Source organism: Trachemys scripta, chromosome 3 (genome assembly GCF_013100865.1).
Source record: "Trachemys scripta elegans isolate TJP31775 chromosome 3, CAS_Tse_1.0, whole genome shotgun sequence".
NCBI classification, from domain to species: domain Eukaryota; kingdom Metazoa; phylum Chordata; order Testudines; family Emydidae; genus Trachemys; species Trachemys scripta.
In genome coordinates, this window is record NC_048300.1 from 182,874,367 (window position 1) to 182,898,360 (window position 23,994).

The following is a 23,994-nucleotide window of genomic DNA, read 5'->3' on the forward strand; positions in this document are numbered from 1 at the left end:
TTAACTCTTCTTCCACTGAAGTCAAAGGGACTTTAATTGTTAATTTTAGAGGGAGCAGAGGTAGGCCAACACTGATGGCTTTTAATTTTATTTCTTTTTTTTTTTTTTTTTTTTTGGAGTTTGTTGCCAACTCTACATAGCCAGAAGTCACCAGACAAACCCTGAAAAGTCACTAGTCAAAAGGAGTCAAAATTGTCACTAAACAAAATTTCCAGAGAATTATAAACACGTGTGCCTAGACGAGTATAGTCACAAAATCTTTCACAAGCAGCTCAATCGTGTTGATAAAATCCATTCCACGCTCGTCTTACTACATTCTGTTGGACACCAAGTCAATATTATGTCTCAACTGAGCATGTCCTCCAAAGGAATCACATTCCAGGGCTTCTTGGGCTGAGGTCACTATAATCTGCAGGCGAGGAAAAGAAGTATGTGGAGGCTAATTAAATATTTTGCTCAGATACTAATGGGAGCCATATAAGAACCATAGGTAGACGTCTGTGTCCATCAGTAAGCTTTATCTGAACCATGCTTCAATATTTTCTTATTTATACACATATTTTACTGCACTCATATGGCAATAAAAACGGACCATTCATCACAGCTTAGGTAATTAGAACCCAACTTTCAACTCTCATTAGCCCTTACTTTAGGATATAATAAAGAACAACAGTACATACCGGTTAGCATGTCATTTTATTATAGTGAATCTTATTTTACATGGTTCAAATCTAATATTGATTTTTTTGTTCCTTTAAACAAAAATGTACTTAATACATTATCTTTTAGAATAAAGAGAAAATTATGAATAGACAACATGGTAATTATTAAAAAAATATTTTTAAAGTGCTTTATAGGCTTTTTATTATGTTATGCATTAAAAAGGCAGATTTGGGGTGTGTGACATGGCTTAAATATACTTGCATTTCACTGCTGGAGACCTTGAGGTGCTGGGTTAATTTCTTACTTTTCACAGGCACTAAAATTTCACGAAAATATTCAGATTTTTAAAAAAATATATTTTATCACCCCGAAGTTGCTCCTGCCTGGCTATAAAAATTAAACAGATACCGAAGGGCCCACCATTTAGCATCATTCCACTCCCATGTCTTTATAGAGATGGGGCCAAGCCCTGAAGTTTAGATCAGGAAAAAGATCCAAACTTCCGAAATGTTTCTGTGTATCTACAGATGGCCTGAAATACAGCTCTAGTCATTTGCTAACTCTGCACCATGTTCCCGTGCTGACTATCCGTAGTCGGAAAATCTGCACATAGATTTGCAGGGTCTAGCCTTGTTTCACTATTGTGCTAGATCTCCCCTGAGCTGGAATTTGTGTATCTAAATAGCCAATGGCAAGACATTGACACTATATGGCTGTATCTATACTGGGGGTAAGGACAACTTTCTCTGGGACTCAGTGAGTGCCTGAATAGGGGAAGAATGGTCAGGAATTCGGGATTTTAATCTCTCTCTCAACTACAAAGGAGGTGGAATTTAGTGTATCCACAGAAGCATTAACTGGCTGCATCTCACTGAAATGACAGCAAGGGAGGGCAGGTTGCTACAACGATGGACAAGAGAAAAAGGATCACATTTCCAGTTAATTGAAACATACGGTCTCTTATTCAGCTAATGGAGTGAAGGGGGCCCCACTAGACTGTATTCATGCTTGTAGCCTATGCGGTTTGCTCTAGCCCTTTTGGTCTAGTAATAGATTAATGTTACAATAATTTGACATGACTGTAGTACACAGAATCTATAGTGTTGTATATTTTCTACACCTCTTAAAACTAAAAACCCTGAAAATATAAGGCAACATTAGATCATAATTGCACTGTAGAAACACATACTCTTTACCACTTAGAGCTTGTGAAATAATCAGACTTGCTGCTCTCCTAATCATGACAAGTTGACAAATGTAGTGACAATGAAGAATTCGAGCTAACTCCTGCCTCCCTCAACATACGAGGTCAAAGGCGCTTGGATAAGGCAGCCTCGGAAGACAAAAAAGAAATAGACTCTTCAAAAGAGACTCATGTCTTGGTTGCTGATAGATTCGTTGTCCTGAATGTACTGGAGAATGTCTACCTCGTCCATGGTTTGAATCTTGTCTTCCTTCGGCTTTGCTGGAGGGGCTGGACTAACATTGTTCTTAGTGGTGATTAATGGCTTCTTAAGCAAAGCCGGTTTACATGGCAGCCTGGGTTTTGGCTTAGAACTCACTCTCCAGAGCCTCTCTAAATCCTCTTCAACCCTAAGGAAAGAAAATAAAAAAACAAATGCACACGTGATTCCTCATTGGAGCTGACCAGGAATTTTTTGACCAAAAATATTTTCCCTCAGAAAATGCCAGTTCACTGAAACTGAACCTTCATGGGAAAGGGTTGATTTCAACCAATTTCCCATTCTGAAAATTCTGGAAACTTTGAAATTGTCACAGAAAACGGTAAAATGAGACACTAAATGAAAAGTTCCATTTTTTTTATTTGAAATGACTTTTTATTTAGAAATGCAAGTTAATGTAGAGTAAAGAAAAACTTTAAAAAATTGAAATTGAAACAAAACCTTTCCGTTGACCAAACTGATTTTTTTTTTCCTGTTCACAAAAGTTTGAGAATGATTTTTTGCCTCAATTTGGAACAGGAAAATATTTTTGAAATTTCAACATTTTTCACAGGACAGACAAACTCTTTCCTACCCAGCTCTGCTTCTCAGACAAACAAGATGAACTACAAATCTAGCTGCTAATGCTGATCTGGATAAAGTTAACCACAGAATGGCTTGTTCACACATGCTCCTGTGAAACAGAGGGCTCCTTTGATCTGTGTGGATTATGCTTTTTTAGGGTAACTTTTCCCAACTTTCTAATCAAATAATATTCAAACAACATCAAAACATACAAGGAAAAATTTAAATAAATTAAGGGCATTTATATTGTTTGGCTAGATTGAATGACGTAAGTATTAGTGTGAGATTTCAGGGTGGGATAAAGCACTCTGCATTGGTCTAACTCTACTGCCGTTGGAGTCAATGGTAAAACATGGGGGCAGGGTCAGTGCTGAACCTTTGAAAAATCCCATCTTTGATCATTCTGAAAGCTGCAGCTGGAAAGACCCCCTCCCCCGCTTGGCAACAGGATGGGGGAAGTTCTGCCATGCACTGGGTAATGCTAGATTGATTGGGTGCACCCCTCTCTGCAGCAGCAATGGCTCCCCAAGAGCAATATGCACAGAGCAAGTGAAGATGGGGATAAGGGAAGGGGCAAAGCCAGACTCTTCACTTCTGTGTGGATTCTCTGGTCCTCCCGCTAATGCTGTGGCACCGGTGGCTGGAATGGGTTTGGCGGAGCAGCTCTGCAACCACTTTACTGCCTGGGGTGGGCAAAGTTCCTATTAATTGTATCCCTTTTCACACTCTGTGTTAGTTGGGTTGGGATTTGGCCTTGGATTTGGCCCTTATCTCAGATCAGTTAGCAGGTATTTTGGCTCCCTGTAATGTTATTTATACTTTCTTATTCATATTTTCCCCACCACATATCTGCTCCTGTTGCGCTAGCTGGTGGCTTTGGGGTATACTGGGTGAAATCCTGGCTCTATTGAAGTCAATGATTTGACTCCCACTGACTTCAATAGGGCCGGGATTTCACCCCTTATATATTTATTTACTGGTGCCCCCAGCAGAGATTTAATAATTCTCTCTACTAAGCTCAGCAGAGCAATAAAGGAGCCATTGGCAGGCTATTAAATGCAAAGCAAAGCTGAGGTGTTCCGTAACCATAGAAGCAGTTTATTCTGCTTATAGCTCCAGCACCATGGCCATTATTCCACATAGGCGATAACAAAAGAAGAGTCAACAAATCTGAGACGCTTCTCTCATCACATCATCCATCCCAGTTACAATTCTATAAATATTTGAATTTTAAAATACTCAAAGAACTCCCTCATCATTATTACTGCTAGCAGAAATAGTATTAGTTTGGCTTTCTTAAAAGATACAACATAGAATTTCTGACTGTACTGTCTAGACAAGTGGTTTTCAACCTGTTTTCATTTGCAGATCCCTAAAAAGTTTCAAATGGAGATGCAGACCCTTTGGAAATATTAGACATAGTCTGCGGACCCCAGTGGTCTGGGGACCACAGGTTGAAAACCACTGGCGTAGAGTGAATCTAGTTGAACTTAACGCCATTTGGGCCATGCAATGGCTAAGTAGCACCTTTATCTTTCTATTTAACAACTGTCTTTCAGCCTTTTAAGGTTGTTGGAACTTGGCTCCTTATTTGAAGTTAAACATTTTGACAACCCCCTTACGTTTACTATAAAAGTAAAAATGGTATAAATGATAAGCCTATATAATACAACTACATTTGACCTCACAAACTTGGAAGGTGTTGCTAACCATGAAATAATTCTGGAAATTTTATTTTCTCTGCTTTAGATCGTAATAACATTTTCAATGCCTTGCAACCTCCCCGATTGCCTTCCATGTCCCGGTAGGAGTTACAGTTAGAACTGGGCAAATAAATGATTTTTCAGTACAGCAGCAGTTCCAAAAAAATTGGGGAAAAAATTGGTTTGGTTTCAATCAAATCTGAAATTTAAGTAAATTGTGATTAGTTAAAAAAGTTCATTCTGGGTCTCAACATGGGTCTCCAATGTCCACTGTGAGTGCCCTAACCAATGAAGTAAAGGTTAAAGAGCAGTATGATTGCTCAGCGCTCCAGTCTGAAACTGGAGACTAGCCTGTTGAGAGTCTTTGGGTTAAGTTTAGAGGTGAGAGCAACAAGGGTGATGTCGTGGTGAGCGTGTGCTATAGACCACCAGATCAGAAGGATGAGGTAGACGAGGCTTTCTTTGAACAACTAACTGAAGTCTCCAGATCACAGGCCCTGGTTCTAATGGGGGACTTCAATCACCCTGACATCTGCTGGGAGAGCAATACAGCAATGCACAGATAATCCAGGTAGGTTTTGGAGAGTGTTGGGGACAATTTCCTGGTACAAGTGCTGGAGGAACCGACAAGGGGCCGTGCTCCTCTTGACCTGCTGCTTACAAACAGGAAAGAATTGGTAGGGGAAGTAGAAGTGGGTGGCAACCTAGGCAGAAGTGACCATGAGATGGTTGAGTTCAGAATCTTGAAAAAAGGGAGAAAGGAAAGTAGCAAAATACGGACCCTGAACTTCAGAAAAGCAGACTTAGACTCCCTTAGGGAACTGATGGGCAAGATCCCCTGGGAGGCTAATATGAGGGGGCAAGGAATCCAGGAGAGCTGGCTGTATTTTAAAGTCGCCTTATTGAAGGCGCAGGAACAAACCATCCCGAAGTGCAGAAAGAACAGCAAATATGGCAGGCACCCAGCTTGGCTTAACAGTGAAATCTCTGGTGAGCTTAAACTCAAAAAGGAAGCTTACAATAAGTGGAAATTTGGTCAGATGACATGGGAGGAGTATAAAAATATTGCTAGAGCATGCAGGGGTGTAATCAGGAAGGCCAAGGCACAATTGGAGTTGCAGCTAGCAAAGGATGTGAAGGGTAACAAGAAGAGTTTCTACAGGTATGTGAGGAACAAGAAGGAGGCCAGAGAAAGTGTGAGACCCTTACTGAATGGGGGAGGCAACATAGTGACAGATGACGTGGAAAAAGCCGAAGTACTCAATGCTTTTTTTGCCTCGGTCTTCACAGACAAGGGCAGCTCCCAGACTGCTGCACTGGGCAACACAGCATGGGTAGTAGGTGAGCAGCCCTCACTGGTGAAAGAACAGGTTAAGGACTATTTAGAAAAACTGGACATGCACAAGTCCATGGGTCCAGATCATAGGCGCCGACTCTGTGGGAGCTCCGGGCCTGGAGCACCCACAGGGAAAAATTGGTGGGTGCTCTGCACCCACCGGCAGCTCCCCGCCCCGCCCCCCTGCCCCAGCTCACCTCCGCCTCCTCCCCTGAGCGCACCACCGAGTCCTACTTCTCTCACCTCCCTCCCAGCACTTGCGCCGTGAAATAGCTGTTTCGCACGACAAGCGGTGGGAGGGAGGGGGGAGGAGAAGGAACGCGGCACACTCGTGGAAGAGGTGGGGCCGGTGCGGGGATTTGGTGCGGAGTCCAATAGGGGCAGGGAGGGGCGGAGTCGGGGCGGGGCCGGGGCACGAGCACCCACCAGTACCAAAGAAAGTTGGCGCCTGTGGTCCAGATCTAATGCATCCCAGGGTGCTGAGAGAGTTGGCTGATGTGATTGCAGAGCCATTGGCCATTATCTTTGAAAATTCGTGGCAGGGGAGGTCCCAGATGATTGAAAAAGGCAAATATAGTGCTCATATTTTAAAAAGGGAAAAAAGAGAACCCGGCAAACTACAGACCAGTCAGCCTCACTTCAGTCCCCGGCAAAATCATGGAGCAGGTCCTCAAGGAATCCATTTTGAAGCACTTGGAGGAGAGGAAAGTGATCAGGAACAGTCAACATGGATTCACCAAGGGCAAGTCATGCCTGACCAACCTGATTGCCTTCTATGATGACATAACTGGCTCTGTGGATATGGGGAAAGCAGTGGATGTGATATATCTTGATTTTAGAATTCTTGCCAGCAAGTTAAAAAAGTATGGATTGGATGAATGGACTATAAGGTAGATAGAAAGATGGCTAGATTGTCGGGCTCAATGGGTAGTGATCAATGGCTCGATGTCTAGTTGGCAGCCGGTATCAAGCAGAGTGCCCCAGGGGTCAGTCCTGGGGCCGGTTTTGTTCAACATCTTTATTAATGAGCTGGATGATGGGATTAATTGCCCATCCTTCAGTCAAACACATACATTGTAGTCTGCAGACCGGGGCCTCAGATTGTGAACTCCAGGTCAGGAACTATATCATCTTGTCTGTCTGAAAACCATTTAGCACATTGTGGGCAATCCCACAGAACCAACCAACCAACCACTAATATTTATCATGCCCTGGGTTTTACTATCTTCATCTTAGATTATAAAAACGGAAAAGCTTTATCCTGTATGACTTTTTAAAAAATGATCAGCAAATTTCCTGTAAAATTTACACAGGGTGTGTCTCCTCTTACCTCATTTCTCAATGTTCACATGTGTTTTCTGTAATAATCTGCCTGCTAGCCCCAGGGTGAGTCCCATTCCTAGAGGTATCCCTTTGCACAATGACAATTCTCTTTCATTTTTGACTGAATAAAATTCTGAAGCTGGCCACAATTAAATAATGCATTTTCTGCATGAATATTCTTAGGCCATAAGGAAAAAGAGGTCCTGTGTTCACACAGTACAATGCAAAAAATGAACCAGAAATATACAACCCACAAAGACATAAAGGACAGAGAAAGACTATGGTACATCAAGGCTTGCCCCAATTATTTTCCTTTAGACATTGAATTACATTTTCCTGTGTTAAATCAAAACAACACACCTTATTATACTGCGTGTGCAAACAAGAAGGGTTTGGGCTGTCATCCAAATTGACAAAAACAGAGTTGTTCATCTGTAATAATGAGGGTAAAAGTGGGATAAGATATTTAACTAGCCGTGCTGAGTGTTGCTCACATACACAGGACACAGCTTCAAGGTAGACAAGGACTTGACTTCCCGGAATATCTCGAAGTGATCTTGGGGTTTTTCACTATCCTCTGGAGCATGGAGCATGTACTAAAACTGGGAAGTGTATCCTCCACTATCTTTTTCCTCCGACTGCAGGAGACATATGGGCATAGGGTGAGCGGATGTCCTTGTTTTGATCAAAAGTCCTAAGGTAAAATTTTCAAAACCATCTAAGTGATTTAGGTGCCTAACTCCCATTTTCAAGAGTGACATGCTCAAATTTTCAAAGAATTTAAGCATTACCATGCTCAGCGTCACAATGCCTAACTGATTTAGGAGCCTAGCTCATTTTCAGAAGTGACTTAGGCACTTGGGAGCCAAAATCCCATTGATGGTCAATAGGATTTAGACTCCTAAATCAGTAAAGCATTGCAACACTGAGCACAGCAACGCCTACATGCCTTTACAAATGTGGGCCAGCACTTGGCAGCATAAGCCTCACTGAAAGGCAATGGGCCTTCAGAGTCTCAGTCCCTGAAGTGTTTCTGAAAATTTTCCCCTAGTGTCTCAGGCAGTTTAGTGAAGCCAGTTTCACCTCAGTTTCACTAGCTCTAGCCAAGTGTCCAACCAGCTGCCTTTCCCACTCCCTAGCTGTGCCTGTGCTCAAGATGCAAAGTATCGTTTGAATTATTAACATAGCAAATATGCTCAGACATTTCTAGCTGTCCAGCAGCTCAGAAGGGAAATTATTAAGGCATGCAAAAAACTTTTTGTTTTTTTAATTAGAAATAGTTTCAAATAACAAACATAGGAAGCTTTTGAAAAGAAAATTTAAAAGAAGAAATTTGCAACTTTTTCCTCTGCACTGAATCAAAGGGACCAAAGATTCACCTTGGTCTCTCTCACTCCTAGGCTAGCCAGTTGATGCCATAAACTGGGATTCCCAGACGTCACATAGATGGCATGGTACTGAAAAATTAATTAAGCTGGCATCAGTGTTAACCATTGCCATGGTCTAGTCAATACTTAGCTTAACGGAGTTCAGACAGTATGAACGAATGTCCAGGCAATTGGCTATCAACTTACAAGTCTCTGCCAAGTTGTTTCAAAACCACAGATGTTATAATCTGAAGTAAATACCCCTGAATACCAGAGGGGATAGGAGAAGGGTCTGTGATGCTAGGCAAGGTTACTGGGACATGTGCAGTGTGGGTTGTTTTTTTTTAAATAAAATCCCTTTCAGTTCAATTCAGGGTAGAACAATCACAAAAGTCAGAGATGGAACAGACCTTTTTGGGCATGATCCAGCCAAGCACTTTAGCACGTGCTGAACTTTAAGCATGTGAGTAATCCCATTTGTTAGGGTTAAGAATGAGTTTAAGAGTATCAGTGCCCTAGTGCTCAGGGCAGGACTGTTTCATACAGGGCGCCCTCTGGTGCTTTGTCAAGTCTAATCTTAAAAATCTCTCATGGGACTGAGCCTCTAGCCTGTCACCTGGAAGACTATTCCCTAGGCCAGGGGTCCCCAACGCGGTGCCCGCGGGCGCCATGGCGCCTGCCGGGGCGTCTAAGTGCACCTGCGTAGTGGCCGGCGGACAAGCATCCACCAAAATGCCACCGACAAGCAGCAGCATCCAGAGGTGTCGCCGCCGAAATGCTGCCGATTTTCGGCGGCATTTCGGTGGTGAAGCCTCTGGATGACGCTGCTTGACGGCGGCATTTCGGCGGCAACGCCTATTGACGTTGCCACTTGTCAATGGCATTTCGGTGGATGCTCGTCCGCCGCCACAGTCCTCCGTGGCTCGTCGTCTGGCGCCCACCAGACAAAAAAGGTTGGGGATCACTGCCCTAGGCTAAAAGGCTACGGGTGTGAGGAAACATTTCCTGATCCTTGGCCTAATTTTTTTTTCTTTTTGTTAATTTCACTTCATCACACCTTAATCCTATGGATACCCTAAACAATTCCTTCAGATACTTCTAGTCAGTAACCACGTCCCCAAGCTACACAACCACCCCCCGTCATCCTTCAGTAAAGCTCTACACATAGAGCCAAACTCATCCTTGATGTAATTTCACTGAAGTCAGAGTTGTTCCAGGGATAAATTTTACCCATTAGGGGAATATTCAGACCCTTTCCACTGCCTTCATGGCTCAGGTGGGGTTCTGCTGTGCAAGGGGAAGGATGAATAGGGAGGGAGGGGAAGGAGATCCCCTCTGTGGTGTGACACCTTGCTCCATATAATCTTGCTGCACGGCAGAGCACAGGTCAGGGGTAGAGGATGAGGAATGGATCTGGGTGAGGCTAGACAGCCCATGGAGGTTACTTCTGATAGGAGCCTCTATGGAGTGGTTGCACAGGCACTTTGTGCCTGATGTCGATGGTGGGGTTCTCCTCCCTCTCCCATGCACCTTCCAAACACCCAGCCCAGCTACCCAAGCCAAGCACTTGGCTCTGGGTTTTCACCTTAACATCCTCTCCAGAATTTGTCACATCAGCCCTTAATCATGTTTGTATTAGAGTCAGTTGAAAAATTCCTGTGTGATACTGAACCAGAGATCAAACTGCTGCCACATATCCCCAGGACAGATTCCCTGTTCTCTGGTACACTATGTAATAAGTAATAATTCTATCCCTTCCTCCCCCACTGCACAAATACTGAGTGAATCAGCAGCCTAGAGTGACAAAGCTCTGGCCTTACACAGAGAGATCAGGTATAGATTTCAGGACTTCAAACTACAAATGTAAAGGCTCGACTAGGTGCTTTCAGTGTTGCTGTAGCCGGGTTGGTCCCAGGATGTGAGAGAGACATTGGACCAACTTCTGCTGGTGAAACAGAAAGCTGTCGAGCTTCACAGAGTTCCTCTTCAAGTCCTGCAGGTCAAGGGTGACCATATTTTCCCCAAGGAAAAAAGGGACACTCCTGGGCTAGTCCAAGCCCTCCTTGAGGTCCCCCCATGCTTGGGCTTGCCTGAGCCCTCCCTGCCTCCCGCCCACACGGGGCCAGCCTGAGGTCCTCCTCCCACTGGTGCCTGGGGCCAGCCCAAGTCACCCCGCTACCTGCCTGCGACACGCCCCCCCTGTCCAAGCCACCGCACTGCCAGCCTGCAACCCCACCACCACACCTAGTCCAAGCTTCCCCCCCCCCCCCCCCCCCGCTACCCTTGCTGCATGCACGGCCGCATGGCTGATGGTCTGAGCCCCCCACCGCATGCCTGCGCATGGGGGCCGCCTGAGGTCCCCCTGCACATGGGGTGGGCTGGCCTGCCCGAGCTGCTCTCCGTAGCCCTCCCTCCAGTGCAGGGCTGGTGTTGGCACTGCCCCTGCCACACGTTCCTCCATGCCCCACTAGGGGTTCCATGTGCGGGGGGGGGGGGTCAGCTGCGAGGTGAAACGCTGCTCACAGTCTACTCCCCCTGCCATGCGGCCAGCAGAGCCCCTCCACCCGGGGGAGCAGGGATCCTCCCACCATGGGTAAGCAGGGACCCCCTTGCCCGTAGGCTGCCCCAGGCCCCAGGTGTGGTGGGGGGGCACCCCGTGCTCTGGGTTCTCACCCGTGCAAAGCAGGAGCTGACGGCGGCATGGCAGGAGTGCTGCCCAGTAGGCAAGGGGGGCGGTGGGACAAGAGCAACAGCAGGAATGGGGGGGAGCGTCGGAGTCCGGGCGGCTCCTGGGCACACTCTCACTGCCCATCCCTGGCACTGCTGCCGCTGGAGGAGGCAGCAAGGGAGATTCCGGCGCCAGCGCACGCTGGGAAGAGAGAGGGGGTGGGGGGCATGGCTGCTTGCTGGTCCCCTCTGCTGACTCTGTGCTGCGATCCCAGAAAATACAGGACAATTTGCCCGTATTTAACTAAAAGTTGGGACACCTGGAAGAAGGCTTAAAAACGGGACGTCTGGTCACCTTATATACGTCCTCCTTTGTAGTTCGAAAGCTTGTCCATTTCACCAACAGTTGGTCCAATGAAAGCTATTACTCACCTTGCTCTCCATTAGGTGTAGCATTTGTCAAGGTCAGACATTCTGTTCCCTAGAGGGCAGGGATACACATGCCATTGGCCATTAACCTGGTTGGTTATTGTGACTTTCAGAAATTCTGACTCATTTGGAGTTGCACTTTAAATCTTAGTTAGCTTTAGTCATAGCAGCTAAAATGTTTATCGCACAGTCCTAAAACACCAAACAATATACGGCCTCAGAATGCTGCTTAATAGAAATAATAATTTAAAAAAAAAAACCCAGAACCTGATACCAGAGGACAGTTCAGTTTCAAACAGGTCTATGAACAGGTAGTCCTAGATTTTGAAAGCCATGGGTTAGCTAGAGATCTTTTACAGAGAACATAGTACATAATGTGCGATCTTTGTCTCACAAGCCACTTTCAGTGCTGTTGTGCAAGTCAGGATGTCTGATGTTTTGTTGCTTGATCATGAAAGACACGGTTAACAACAACATGAAATGCCTTAGGCCAAGGTGGAACCAAGGACTTACATTTCTTGGCAAGTAAATATACCATGTATAACTATCACATTTAACTCAGAGCTGGGGAAAAAATGAAACCTAGCAACAGCACGGAGCTCTTCTCACAGGAAAAAAAATGAAAATATTTGTTTAAAAGATTATAGGGCACAGATATCCATCCACCTAATGAATTCTTCTCCCAAAGTCTGACTTCTCTTGGAAAAGGAGCACTGTAGTGTTTGAAATTCTTGCCATAATAATGTGCTGATTCAACTACAGTGCAGATTCTAAGTAGTAATTGAAAATAGCATTTTTTTTCCTGGCATAAAAAAGTATCTCCGATTAAAAATAAAAGGCTTATAACAAATTCAGCAGGGTGAGGTAAAGGCTCAGATGTGGATTCTGAAAGGGGAAAAGATTTTATGTAGAGAAACAGGTAATGCTGCCATCACATTGACCAGTCTGTTCATATATTATAGCCCTTTTCTCCACCCGGTGTCTGACTTGTCTATTTAGACTGCAAGCTCTTCAGGGCAGAGACGATCTACTACTATGTTTGTACAGTGCCTAGTGCAGTGGGACCCCACTCTTGGTTGGTCCCTAGACTTTACTGTAATAAACATGATTAATAAATAATACAAAATGATGTTAGTGGTGAGAAAACCACTTGGATCAGATAAGCAAAAAAAGTTGCATGCTTCAGCTGGAGATAATGGGAATCTTTTTGAGCTGGAAATTGTGTTGGAAGTTCCATGAGAACAGACTGTCAATCTTGCCCCACCTACAGCCTGGTCTATGCCTAAATATTAGATTGACCCAAATACATTCCTCAGGGCAGTGAAAAATTTTTCACCTTGTGCAACCTAGTTAGGTCGACCTAACCTCCACTGTAGATGCAGCTACGCCAATGGAAGAATTCTTCCGTCAACCTAGCTACTGCCTCTCAGAGAGGTGGATTACATTGATTGAAAAACCCCTTCCACTGACGCAGGAAGCGTCTACACAACATTTCAATCTTGCAGCTGTGCCACTCTTCAGGCCACAGTCCCAACACAACATTCTCAGGAAAACATACTGTGTTTTTTCCCCCCCATCAAAAACGTTATTCGTCACACTGGAGTCACAATTTAGATTAATGAGGCGTAGGAAGTTGATTGCATTAAGACTGCACCGTGCTTTGCCTGGTGCATGAATTTGCACATCTGCAGAATGAGTCACTAGGCTGATGGATGAAACAAGAAGAACCTGAGACACCATAGCCTGAAAGTTTTAGCAACACAAATCAAACATGGCTTGGCATACAAGCCGACTATTACTTGCATAAAATGGAGCAGTAAATCAGATGAAGAGTTATTAGACTGATATTAAAGCAGTGACTAGGACCAAAAGGAAACATTAAAACAATCTTGTGAATTTTAATATGAAATAGAAAGAGCCATAGTGCCAAGTATCAGAACTATGGATAGCCAGAGGAAAACTGTAGGTGCTGGGTATTATAAGCAGCGACTGGTCTTAGGTCCATCCCCAAACCTAATACTAAGAATCTGGGTTCAGTAAATTCCACCCAACCCATTTGCACCCACAAATCAGCAATTTGTATCAGCGGGTAGGATCGTCCACGGTAGCCTGGGCTCCTCCCCTCTGCCTTCATGCTGGAGAGGGACGAGCCATGGGGCATGCTACACCGTTACCCCTTGCAGTGCGTATTCTGGAAGTGAAAGGATGACCTTCCATTTTTGGTGGTGGCAGCTGGGCATGATGGAACTATACCTCATTGTTGGATCTGGACACAGCAGTTTCATTCATTCTCATATGAGTGGCCATACCGGGTCAGACCATCTAGCCCAGTATCCCGTCTTCCGACAGTGGCCAATGCCAGGTGCCCCAGAGGAAATGAACAGAACAGGTAATCATGAGGTGATCCATCCCCTGTCACCCACTCCCAGCTTCTGGCAAACAGAGGCTGGGATACCATCCCTGCCCATCCTGACTAATAGCCATTGATGGACCAGTCCTCCATGAATTTATCTAGTTCTTTTTTGAACCCTGTTACAGTTTTGACCTTCACAACATCCTCTGGCAAGGAGTTCCACAGGCTGACTGTGCGTTGTGTGAAAAAATATTTCTTTTTGTTTGTTTTAAACCTTCTGCCTATTAATTTCATTTGGTGAACCCTAGTTCTTGTGTTGTGAGAAAGAGTAAATAACACTTCCTTATTTACTTTCTCCATGCCAGTCATGATTTTATAGATCTCTACTATATCCCTCTTTAGTTGTCAATTTTCCAAGCTGAAAAGTCCCAGTTTTATTACTCTCTCCTCATATGGAAGCTGTTCCATACCCCTAATCATTTTGCAGCCCTTTTCTGTACCTTTTGCAATTCCAATATATCTTTTTTGAGATGGGGTGACCATATCTGCATACAGTATTCAAGATATGGGTGTACCATGGATTTATATAGATTAGGGCCGTCAAGCAATTAAAAAAATTAATCGCAATTAATGTGCGATTCATCGCGTTGTTAAACAATAATGGAATACCATTTATTTAAATATTTTTGGACGTTTTCTACATTTTCAAATATATTGATTTCAATTACTACAACACAGAATACAAAGTGCATAGTGTTCACTTTATATTTACTTTTTATTACAAATATTTTCACAGTAAAAAAAGAAATAGTATTTTTCAATTCACCTCATACAAGTACTGTAGTGCAATCTCTTCATCATGAAAGCTGAATTTACAAATGTAGAATTATGTACAAAAAATAACTGTTTTATTTTTCAATGCAATGTAAAACTTTAAAGCCTACAAGTCCACTCAGTCCTACTTCAGCCAATCGTTCAGACAAACAAACTTGGTTACAATTTGCAGGAGATAATGCTGCCTGCTTCTTGTTTACAATGTCACCTGAAAGTGAGAACAGGCGTTTGCATGGCACTGTTGTAGCTGGCATCACAAGATATTTATGTGCCAGATACACTAAAGATTCATATATCCCTTCATCTTCAACCACCATTCCAGAGGACATGCGCCCATGCCAATGATGGGTTCTGCTCAATAACAATCCAAAGCAGAGTGGACTGATGCATGTTCATTTTTATCATCTGAGTGAGATGCCACCAGCAGAAAATTTATTTTCTTTTTTTGGTGGTTCGGGGTCTGTACTTTCCGCATCTGAGTGTTGCTCTTTTCAGACTTCTGAAAGCATGCTCCACACTTCATCCCTCTCAGACTTTGGAAGGCACTTCTGATTCTTAAACCACGGGTTGAGTGCTGTAGCTATTTTTAGAAATCTCACATTGGTATCTTGTTTGCGTTTTGTCAAAGCTGCTGTGAAAGTGTTCTTAAAACAAATAAGTGCTGGGTCATCATCCGAGACTGCTATAACATGAAATATATGGCAGAATGCAGATAAAACAGAGCTGAAGACATACAGTTCTCCCCCAAGGAGTTCAGTCACAAATTTAATTAATGCATTATTTTTTAATGAGCATCATCAGCATGGAAGCATATACTCTGGAATGGTGGCTGAAGCATGAAGAAGCATACAAATGTTTAGCATATCTAACACATAAATACCTTCAATGCCAGCTATAAAAGTGCTATGTGAATGCCTGTTCTCACTTTCTGGTGGCATTATAAATAAGAAGCAGCTGGCAGCATCTCTTGTAAATGTAAACAAACTTGTTTGTCTTAGCGACTGGCTTAACAAGAAATAGGACTGAGTGGATTAGTAGGCTCTAAAGTTTTACATTGTTTTGTTTTTGAGAGCAGTTATGTAAAAAAACAAAATCTACATTTGTAAGTTGCACTTTCATGATAAAGAGATTGCACTACAGTACTTGTATGAGGTGAATTGAAAAATACTATTTCTTTTGTTTATCATTTTTACAGTGCAAATATTAGTAATAAAAATAACAAAGTGAGCACTGTACACTTTGTATTGTGTTGTAATAGAAATTAATATATTTGAAAATGTAGAAAAACATCCAAAAATATTTAATCAATTTCAGTTGATATTCTATTGTTTAACAATGCAATTAATTGCGATTTATTTTTTTGAGTTAATCACGTGAGTTAACTGCGATTAATTGACAGCCCTAATATAGAGGCAATATGAAATTTTCTGTCTTATTATCTATCCCTTTCTTAATGATTCCCAACATTCTGTTCGCTTTTTTGACTGCCACTGCACATTGAGTAGATGTTTTCAGAGAACTATCCACACTGACTCCAAGATCTCTCTGAGAGGTAACAGCTAATTTAGATCCCATCGTTTTATATGTATAGTTGGGATTATGTTTTCCAATGTGCATTACTTTGCATTTATCAGCATTGAATTTCATCTGCCATTGCCTCCTATACATTCTGGGGCTACCCAGAGTGAGTTGCCCTGCAGGACCCTGGGGTTATGAGGTTTCAGGCCTCCAGTGCACTTGGAAGCCCTGGAGAGCAGGAAAGAGTGAATGAAGCCACAGTGCCAGAACCCAGGCACCCAGGGGGAGGTACCTCATCCAGGTTCCCCATCACCACCACACATACTTGCTAAGAGTGCAGGAAAGCTGACCTCAGAGGAGGTCCTTTAATAAGAGCAACACATATGCATGGTAGGGAGAAGCTGTGTTGGAGTGGACAGGGGGATTTTGTGGCAGAGCAAAAGCCTTGTGGTGTGTGGAAAATTATCTCAAATCAGGGGTGGGCAAACTATAGCGGATCCGGTCTGGCAGCCGTTTTAATACAGCCCTCAAGCTCCCGCTGGGGAGTGGGATCTGGGGCCTGCCCCGCTCCAGCCAGGGAGCAGGGTCGGGGGCTGCTCCACATGGCTCCCAGAAGCAGCGGCATGGCCCTGCTCCGGCTCAGCCAGGGGGCTCCGCTCTGCACACTGCCCCTGCCCCAAGTGCCACCCCCATAGCTCCTATTGCCTGGGAAGTGAGGCCAATGGGAGCTACAGGGGCAGCACCTGCTGATGGGGCAGCGTGCAGAGCCGCCTGGCCGTGGCTCCACGTAGGAGCTGTAGGAGGAACATGGCCGCTGCTTCCAAGAGCCACTTGACGTAAGTGCCACCAGGAGCCTGCATCCCTGAGCCTCTCCCCATGCCCCAACCCCCTGCCCGAGCCCTGATCCCCCTTATGGCCTCCAAACCCCTTGATCCCAGTCCGGAGCACCCTCCTGTACCCCCAACCCCTCATCCCCAGCCCCATCCCTGAGCCCACACTCCCAGCCAGAGCCTGAATCCCTTCCCGCACACAAACCCACTGCCCCGGCCCTGATCCCCCTTACGCCCTCCAAACCCTCGATCCCAGCCCGGAACACCCGCCTACTCCACAAACGCCTCATCCTCACCCTCACCCCAGAGCCTGCACGCCCAGCCAGAGCCTTCATCCCCCCCCCCCCCCCCCCCCCACTGTTGTGAGCATTCATGGCCCCCCATACAATTTCTATTTCCAGATGTGGCCCTTGGGCCAAAAAGTTTGCCCATCCCTATGTTAGAGGCCTGTGAAAGTGAATGGAAGGAGGAGGAGGAGGAGGAGCCAATCTACCTACTTTTACTAGAAGCTACTGCTACACAGGAGGAGAAAGCAACAGCTGCCCTCTGGGACCAAAGCCCCCAGTGGGATGGGAGCTATTAATCTCTTTAAATCATAATCATTTTCCATATTAACAATAATCTGACTATGACACACAATCCTTGTGGGAAAGCACCTGCAGGTAGTAGAAACCTTAAAGGGGGTTTCCCAGTGGAGTCCATTTAGTTACATACATATACAGAGGGCATTGGGTTTACTCACCTAATGTAATAAAGCATAAAACAAGGGATCTGCTGTTCTCCTGATTCATGGGAAAGTTGTGTGGATAAATCCCTTGGTGTTCTCAAGAGAACAGACCCCAAGACTGTACAACAAGTCAATTTAGGGCTAAAATCTAATCTCAGATAAGTGGGCATGTACTGGCATGGTCTTGAGTACTCCACCACTGGGCATGCATGTGTGAGCCGCCCTCCACATAATCTCGGTTAGTGGTTACTACCAGAGGGGGGAAATCAGGCCATTTTATTTGTATTCACAGGTTTTAGAATACAGCCATACTTCACTTATGTTTGTGCTTAGTACAGTATATCCCTTAATCATACTATCCAACACTAAATGCATCTGTTTGATCTAAGGCAAGCTATTTGCAAGGATCTTGACTTCAGGACTTCAATTAGGTTATGGTGCTGACTTGATTTCAGGCTTCCTCTGCTCCATTTTTCATTTCAAGGGGCACTCATAGATGGTTTTAGGCCCTGCATTTAAGCTCTGTAAAATGGGTTTTCAAAAGGACTTCACGTATATATAATACGATGAGACAACTATGTCTTTTTCAAAGGTGACTTGCAGATCAGTATTAAGTGTATTTTGTGTGTTGCATGCACTAAACAACAAGGATAAAAGAGCTGTTCACCTCATGTGGTTTTTAAACTCTCCTCCCCTTTGCTTCTCCACCGTACTTCCCACTATTTCATATCCCACCCCGTGGAGTTTCTTTTTCCAAAGCGATGCTCCGGGTTGTGATGTCACAAAGACTCCCCTATCCCCACTGGGGAACAATGATTTGGGGGAAGGCTCAGGAAAGTCCCTTTAAAAAATATTTTATATCCCACATGGATTTGGAGAGAGATACTTTCGGCTACACTTCTCTAGTTACAAACTATAGAAATGATCCCTGAAAGTATAGTCTATTAAGATCCCTGTCTGGTCTCCTCTGTCCCTACCCCAGTATGCCAGCTCCAGCAAGGTTCGCAGTAGCTGGGACGCAATGCTTGTTGATGTATCTGGATGGGCTGATTGGAATTCTGGAACTAATGGGGTGGGATGGGGATTAAGTTTAAACCACTTGTGCACTGAGTGGTCTCTGGACTTTGCTGTTTAAATAATTCAGTATTTCACCCTTCATTAGATCCTTACACAAATATCAGTTCCTTGAACAATAAGACAAACTTTGCCCAAAAAAAAGAAAAAAAAAATCCACTGCTGGTAGGGGCCGCAGTTTTGGGCACCCAACTTGAGACATCTTGGGGCTGGATTTTCAGAAGTGCCATGAGGTGCAGTGGGAGCTGCAGATAATCTGTGCTTCTGGAAATCAGGCCACAAGTGTCACTAGTTCGGCATCAAAAATTGAGGTACCCAGAATCAGTGACTACTTGTGAAAGTTAAGCTGCAAGGCTTCAGGGTTCACAGGTAAATTCTCTTTGGGGTGAAAAGAAGAATTCCACTAGGTTAAGCCAGCAGAAACTCATCTGTCACCTCACATGGTCCCTGTTCTATTTTGCTTCCCATCATGTCCATAATCAGACTCCAACATTTCTTTCTCCCCATGTTCTATGTTTTTCAGGTCCTCTGCTAATTTCCATCCTTCATTATTTCTTGTCCTCCAATAGGTCTTCCTTACTCCTGCTATTTCTCTCAGTTCAGTTTACCTACTCTCTGCTATGTCCATAGGGCACAATCTTTCTACATCCCTACCAGGGATAAGATTTGTCTCTAGAGCAAGGATGATTCCCGTGCCATTTTCCAGTAGGGTCACACACTTGATTTTTCTGCTGGGTTACACCTACTTGTTTCCAACTGAACGTTGGCATTGCCAGCTGCTGAAGGCATTGATACTGGCACTGTGACAATTCAGGGGAAAAAAATCAGTCAGAACTTAAAGAATTAGTATCTTCTCCCTCTTTTTTCATTATCACCAGCTCTGGCAATTGATCAACTGCCGCTATCTTCTTCAACACCAAATCTATATAATGGCATGATCTGCCTGTCAAAGAGTGGGCCTCTTTCACTGTGCCTGAGCAGGGAAGACTGCATAATTTGAAATGCATTAATATGACAAATGGTCAGGCTCTTTCCACTGCTTTCATGGCTAATGGGGGAATTGCACTAAATAAGGCACTTTTGTTCTAGTTATATGAAAAATTTGGGTGAAGCGTGTTATGCCTAGATTATTAGTACAGGATAAAGCAGACATGAAAAGCTGTGAATGTGCGTGTTCATTCCCAACATGCCACCTCAGTAAATCGAGTTATGTCTTGCCACATCATGTCTTGTAAATATCAGATGTGCCCCCAAAGTGTAGGAGGAGATGGCATATAACCTAACTTAACCTCTGCATAAATTAAGCCAGGCATTTCTGCTGTGATATGTTAGTACTAAGGCATTTTGTATAAACAATAGAGGTTGCAAAACTACCAGCTCCAAGGGATTAACACCACCCATCAGAATTTTTGGTCTCTACTCAGGACTGGTTACTAAAGTAGGATACTAAAAAGCTGGATAGCAACTCATAGCATGAGCGAATAGCTGGACCCGCAGTTAGGGGGCCAGCCTGGGACTCAGGAGACTCACATTCAACTCCTTGCACTGCCACACAGTTCCCGTGTGAGCTTATTTTCTCTGAGCCTTAATTCCCTATTTATAACCTGGGAATGATCGGAGCAGCAAAACTACCTCAACAGGAGTATTGTGAGGATAAATACATTAAATTAAGAGGCACCCAGATACTGTGGTAACTGGGGCCATATTAAGTACTTTAGATAGAGGGAGGGCATGTTCATGAATGCTTCCTACCTCAGAGCCTCCTGATAATCCAGATCTTGCATAGTTCTGATTAAAATATAAATACATGTCTTAAGAGACACTGTTTAAATAAAGAGGCAGCCCAGTCTAGTGGCTTGAGCACAATGTCCGATCATTGAGCGCCTAAATTATAATCTCAGTTCTGAAACAGAGTTCTTCTTTGCCCTTGGACAAGATACTCCTCTGCCTTCATTTCCACATTTGGAAAATGGAGACCTACCCATCTACCCTCCTGAGGATTATTTGTAAAGTAAAGGTGCTACCGTTTGTCAGTGCCCATTATTGTTAAGCTTTAATAAAGATGTTTTGTGTTTGATTTTCAAACTGCCCTTGTCTTGGTTAGTATGAACGTCAATCCACTTTCAGCACAGAATGTTTTTTAAGCTTTGCCCTGGAGTTTGTGGCCGTGGGATCTAAATTGCTTCCTGCTCAAGAATGCCTAGTGGACATCATTACCACAGGACCCATTTTAGATGAATACCTCAATAGCTCCTCTGTGTCCTCTTTGAGGCTGGTACTTAGCGCATAGTCCTTGTTCTCACAGGCCGTTGGCAGCAGTAGAGAGTCGCCTAGTTTAACAGTCCCACCGAGGTCTGGATCTTCAAATAATTTCAGATCTAAAGATTGAATCATCAGAAAGGTTTAGTCAAGCTTCAACTACAACACCACCATGACTGTTAGCAGGGGAATCAAGCTGTGTGGCTGAAAGGAAATGTCCTACAGAAAATTAATTTTTATAAAAAGTCTTCCATATCCAAAGTAAAAATCCACAAAGTGCTAGGAAATACATTCTTAATACATTGCACTAGCAGGAGCTACTGGCTCGACTCACCCATCCATATAAGCTACACAACAACTACAGATCCATAACAACTGAGAATCTAAAGTCCAACAGTGTATGGCTATTGCAACTGCAAGCCATGTTTATTTCCACTTCTAGCTAATTTACAGCTGAAGGTCTGGCCCAACATTCTTACATCAAAACCCAAGTTTCATGTGCTGCACCATTCCATTTTAAATACAAGAGCTTTATAGAAGCTTTAGGGGCCACAACCTAACTGTATATAATAGAAAATGGAACACATTTACTCTCTTTGGCTGACGAGTTCTTCTTGGAACTGGAAGATGAAAAATCTTTTACTGGGCCAAATAATCCTTCCTCAGGATCTACTTCCTCGTCAAAAATGGTTAACTTGGGCTTGACTTCCTTGGCTACAGGAGGCGTGGGCTTCTTAGGTTTTTTAGATCTAAAAGTACAAGAAACAAGAAAGAAATTCAGCTGATATTTCTTATGTTACAAGAACTATCAAGGAATTCAGGCGGAAATGGAAGCAAGATGTATTTTAAAAACTACAATAGTATCACATTTGGTTGCAATTTTCTCCTCCTTTTCAGGACTTTTCATTCATTTGGGAATAAGAATGGTAGACTCCTGAATAAATTTCAGCACCATTGAAATAGAGGGAAGAGGAAGGGAATGGCTTGATATCCACAGAATGGCCTGGACCCATTTGGCCACGCTGCAGACACTGGTTAAATCTGTGTGGTGTTTTAAAAAAATCCCTGTGAGCCTCTCTCCCCAGCCAGTGGCTACTACTTTAGGCCTGTGTACCTCACTGGTGAAGAGAAGGTAGCAGATACTTTATCACTGCAAACTCACCCCCATCAGTGGGCATACGACATTCGGGGCTTCTCCGGGATCTGCACCACCTTTGGCTGAGGGAGAGGCAGGCCCATGAGCCCACATCCTTTTAGTCTCTGTAGCAATCTCACTCAAACATTTAGAGACATTCATGACAGAGCGAGAACCACAACTGTGACATGCTCACAACCCGCTGACCCACTCAGAAGATGGGCAGCCATGCTCTGTATTAGCTGGAGCTTTAAGGCGGCCTTCACAGTTAGGTACCACACATTACAACAGTGCAGCCTGACGTAACAAAGGGGAAAATTCAAGAGAGAAGTCGGCATGTGGGGAGCCAGAGAAAATGGGAGGCTAAGAGGAAATCTTTGGGTGAGAGAATTTAATTCAAAACAAGGGAATGCCTATTCATTAGGGCATCAAATCATTTGCACAGAATCTCCTGATATTTGGACCTACACATGTAACAGCCACGTCCTCGCAAGGTGCACCCCCAACAGGCACTTTTTGCACTAAAAGATTTGCTCTTCTTCTTTACCCAGTACAAGGTCAGGTTTCAGTCTACAGTAAAACCATTTAGCAGCATTTAAAATACTATTGCCATCAAAAAAACCAAGGCAATAAAGTCAAAGAGATTACAAGTGCATTCCAGACACGTTAAACAGGCCAATAAAATACTCCCCGGATTATGGCCACACACAGAAGGTAAGCGGAGTCCGGTTACTTTTCATAAGACTTTATTATCAACAGAACATAAGCCCTGGTGAATAGCATGTTCCTGTTGTTGCTTCATCTCTTAGCAACAGCATAAGATGCACTTTAAATGACTACACAAGATCCATATGTAATGCTTAATCACTGACTGTTTTGGAAATGTACGGCGCTGACGGGAAATGACAAGGAAGCAATTGCTAAACAGCCTGCTAAACAATTTAAAATGGCAACAAATTGAGTTTGTGTTTTGGTGCTCAGTTGCTACAGTGGTTCGGGGCAGGGGGTTTCCTGTGGTTAGGGTGTTAGCTAGAGACCTGGACTCAATACCCTGCTCAGCCTCAAACTTCCTGTGTGACCATGGGCAAGACACTTAATCTCTCTGGGAGTCAGTTCCCCATCTGCAAAATGGAGATAATAGCACTTTCCTGCCTCACAGCGGTGTTGAGGAGAAATACATTCAAGACTGAGGTGCTCAGATACTACAGAGCTGGGGACCATATAGGTACCTAAGAGCTGTTAACTTCTCTTTCCCAAGTTACAAAGAGCCCATTTTTCTCCAAATACACAAGCCTTCTAACAGCATGGTCACCCTTATGACATAGGTGAGTAGATAGTGGAGTTCATGTGTAAGTTTCTATCCAGTCACCTCTCTGCCTGATCCAGGCTGATAGTATGTATACAGGGCCGGCTCCAGGCACCAGCTGAGCAAGCTGGTGCTTGGGGTGGCAGATTGTTGGAGGCGACATTCTGTCCAATCCTAGGGCAGCACAGCCGCTTTTTTACCTTTTTTTGTTCTTGTTCCGCTCCGGCCGCCCTGTAGGGGGCGGCGGCGCGGAGAACCAGAGCGCCCTGCAGGGCAGTCCTCTTCCTTCCCTCCCCACCGAGGAGAGCAGAGCCCTCGTGGCAGGCGGCAGGAGGCGGCGCAGCAGGAGGGGCCGCGTGGCAGTGCCCCTGCTGTAGCCCTGGCCGCCCCCTTCTCTCTCTCTCCCGCCTGCTCCCTCCCCCGCCCCCCCCAGCCGGTCCCCC

The 23,994-nt window shown here is 44.3% G+C and overlaps 1 protein-coding gene and 1 pseudogene across 6 annotated transcripts in view; both read right to left on the minus strand.

Moving 5' to 3' along the window:
• Positions 1-668: 668 nt before the first annotated feature.
• Positions 669-23,994, minus strand: part of HS1BP3 (HCLS1 binding protein 3) — a 70,039-nt gene continuing 46,713 nt past the window's right edge. For 2 of the 6 annotated variants that reach the window (XM_034766585.1, XM_034766584.1), the window contains exons 5-7: positions 21,702-21,859; positions 21,094-21,229; positions 669-2,256 (exon numbers count right to left, since the gene is read on the minus strand). In XM_034766585.1, the coding sequence (XP_034622476.1) occupies positions 2,025-2,256; positions 21,094-21,229; positions 21,702-21,859 (526 nt within the window). In that variant the 3' untranslated portion in view covers positions 669-2,024. Of the gene's footprint in view, positions 2,257-7,464; positions 7,485-13,768; positions 13,855-15,290; positions 15,347-21,093; positions 21,230-21,701; positions 21,860-23,994 lie in introns of those variants that run through there. The other 4 variants (XM_034766583.1, XM_034766582.1, XM_034766587.1 and 1 more) reach the window with 4 other exon arrangements.
• LOC117875669 lies at positions 18,616-18,721 on the minus strand (annotated as a pseudogene).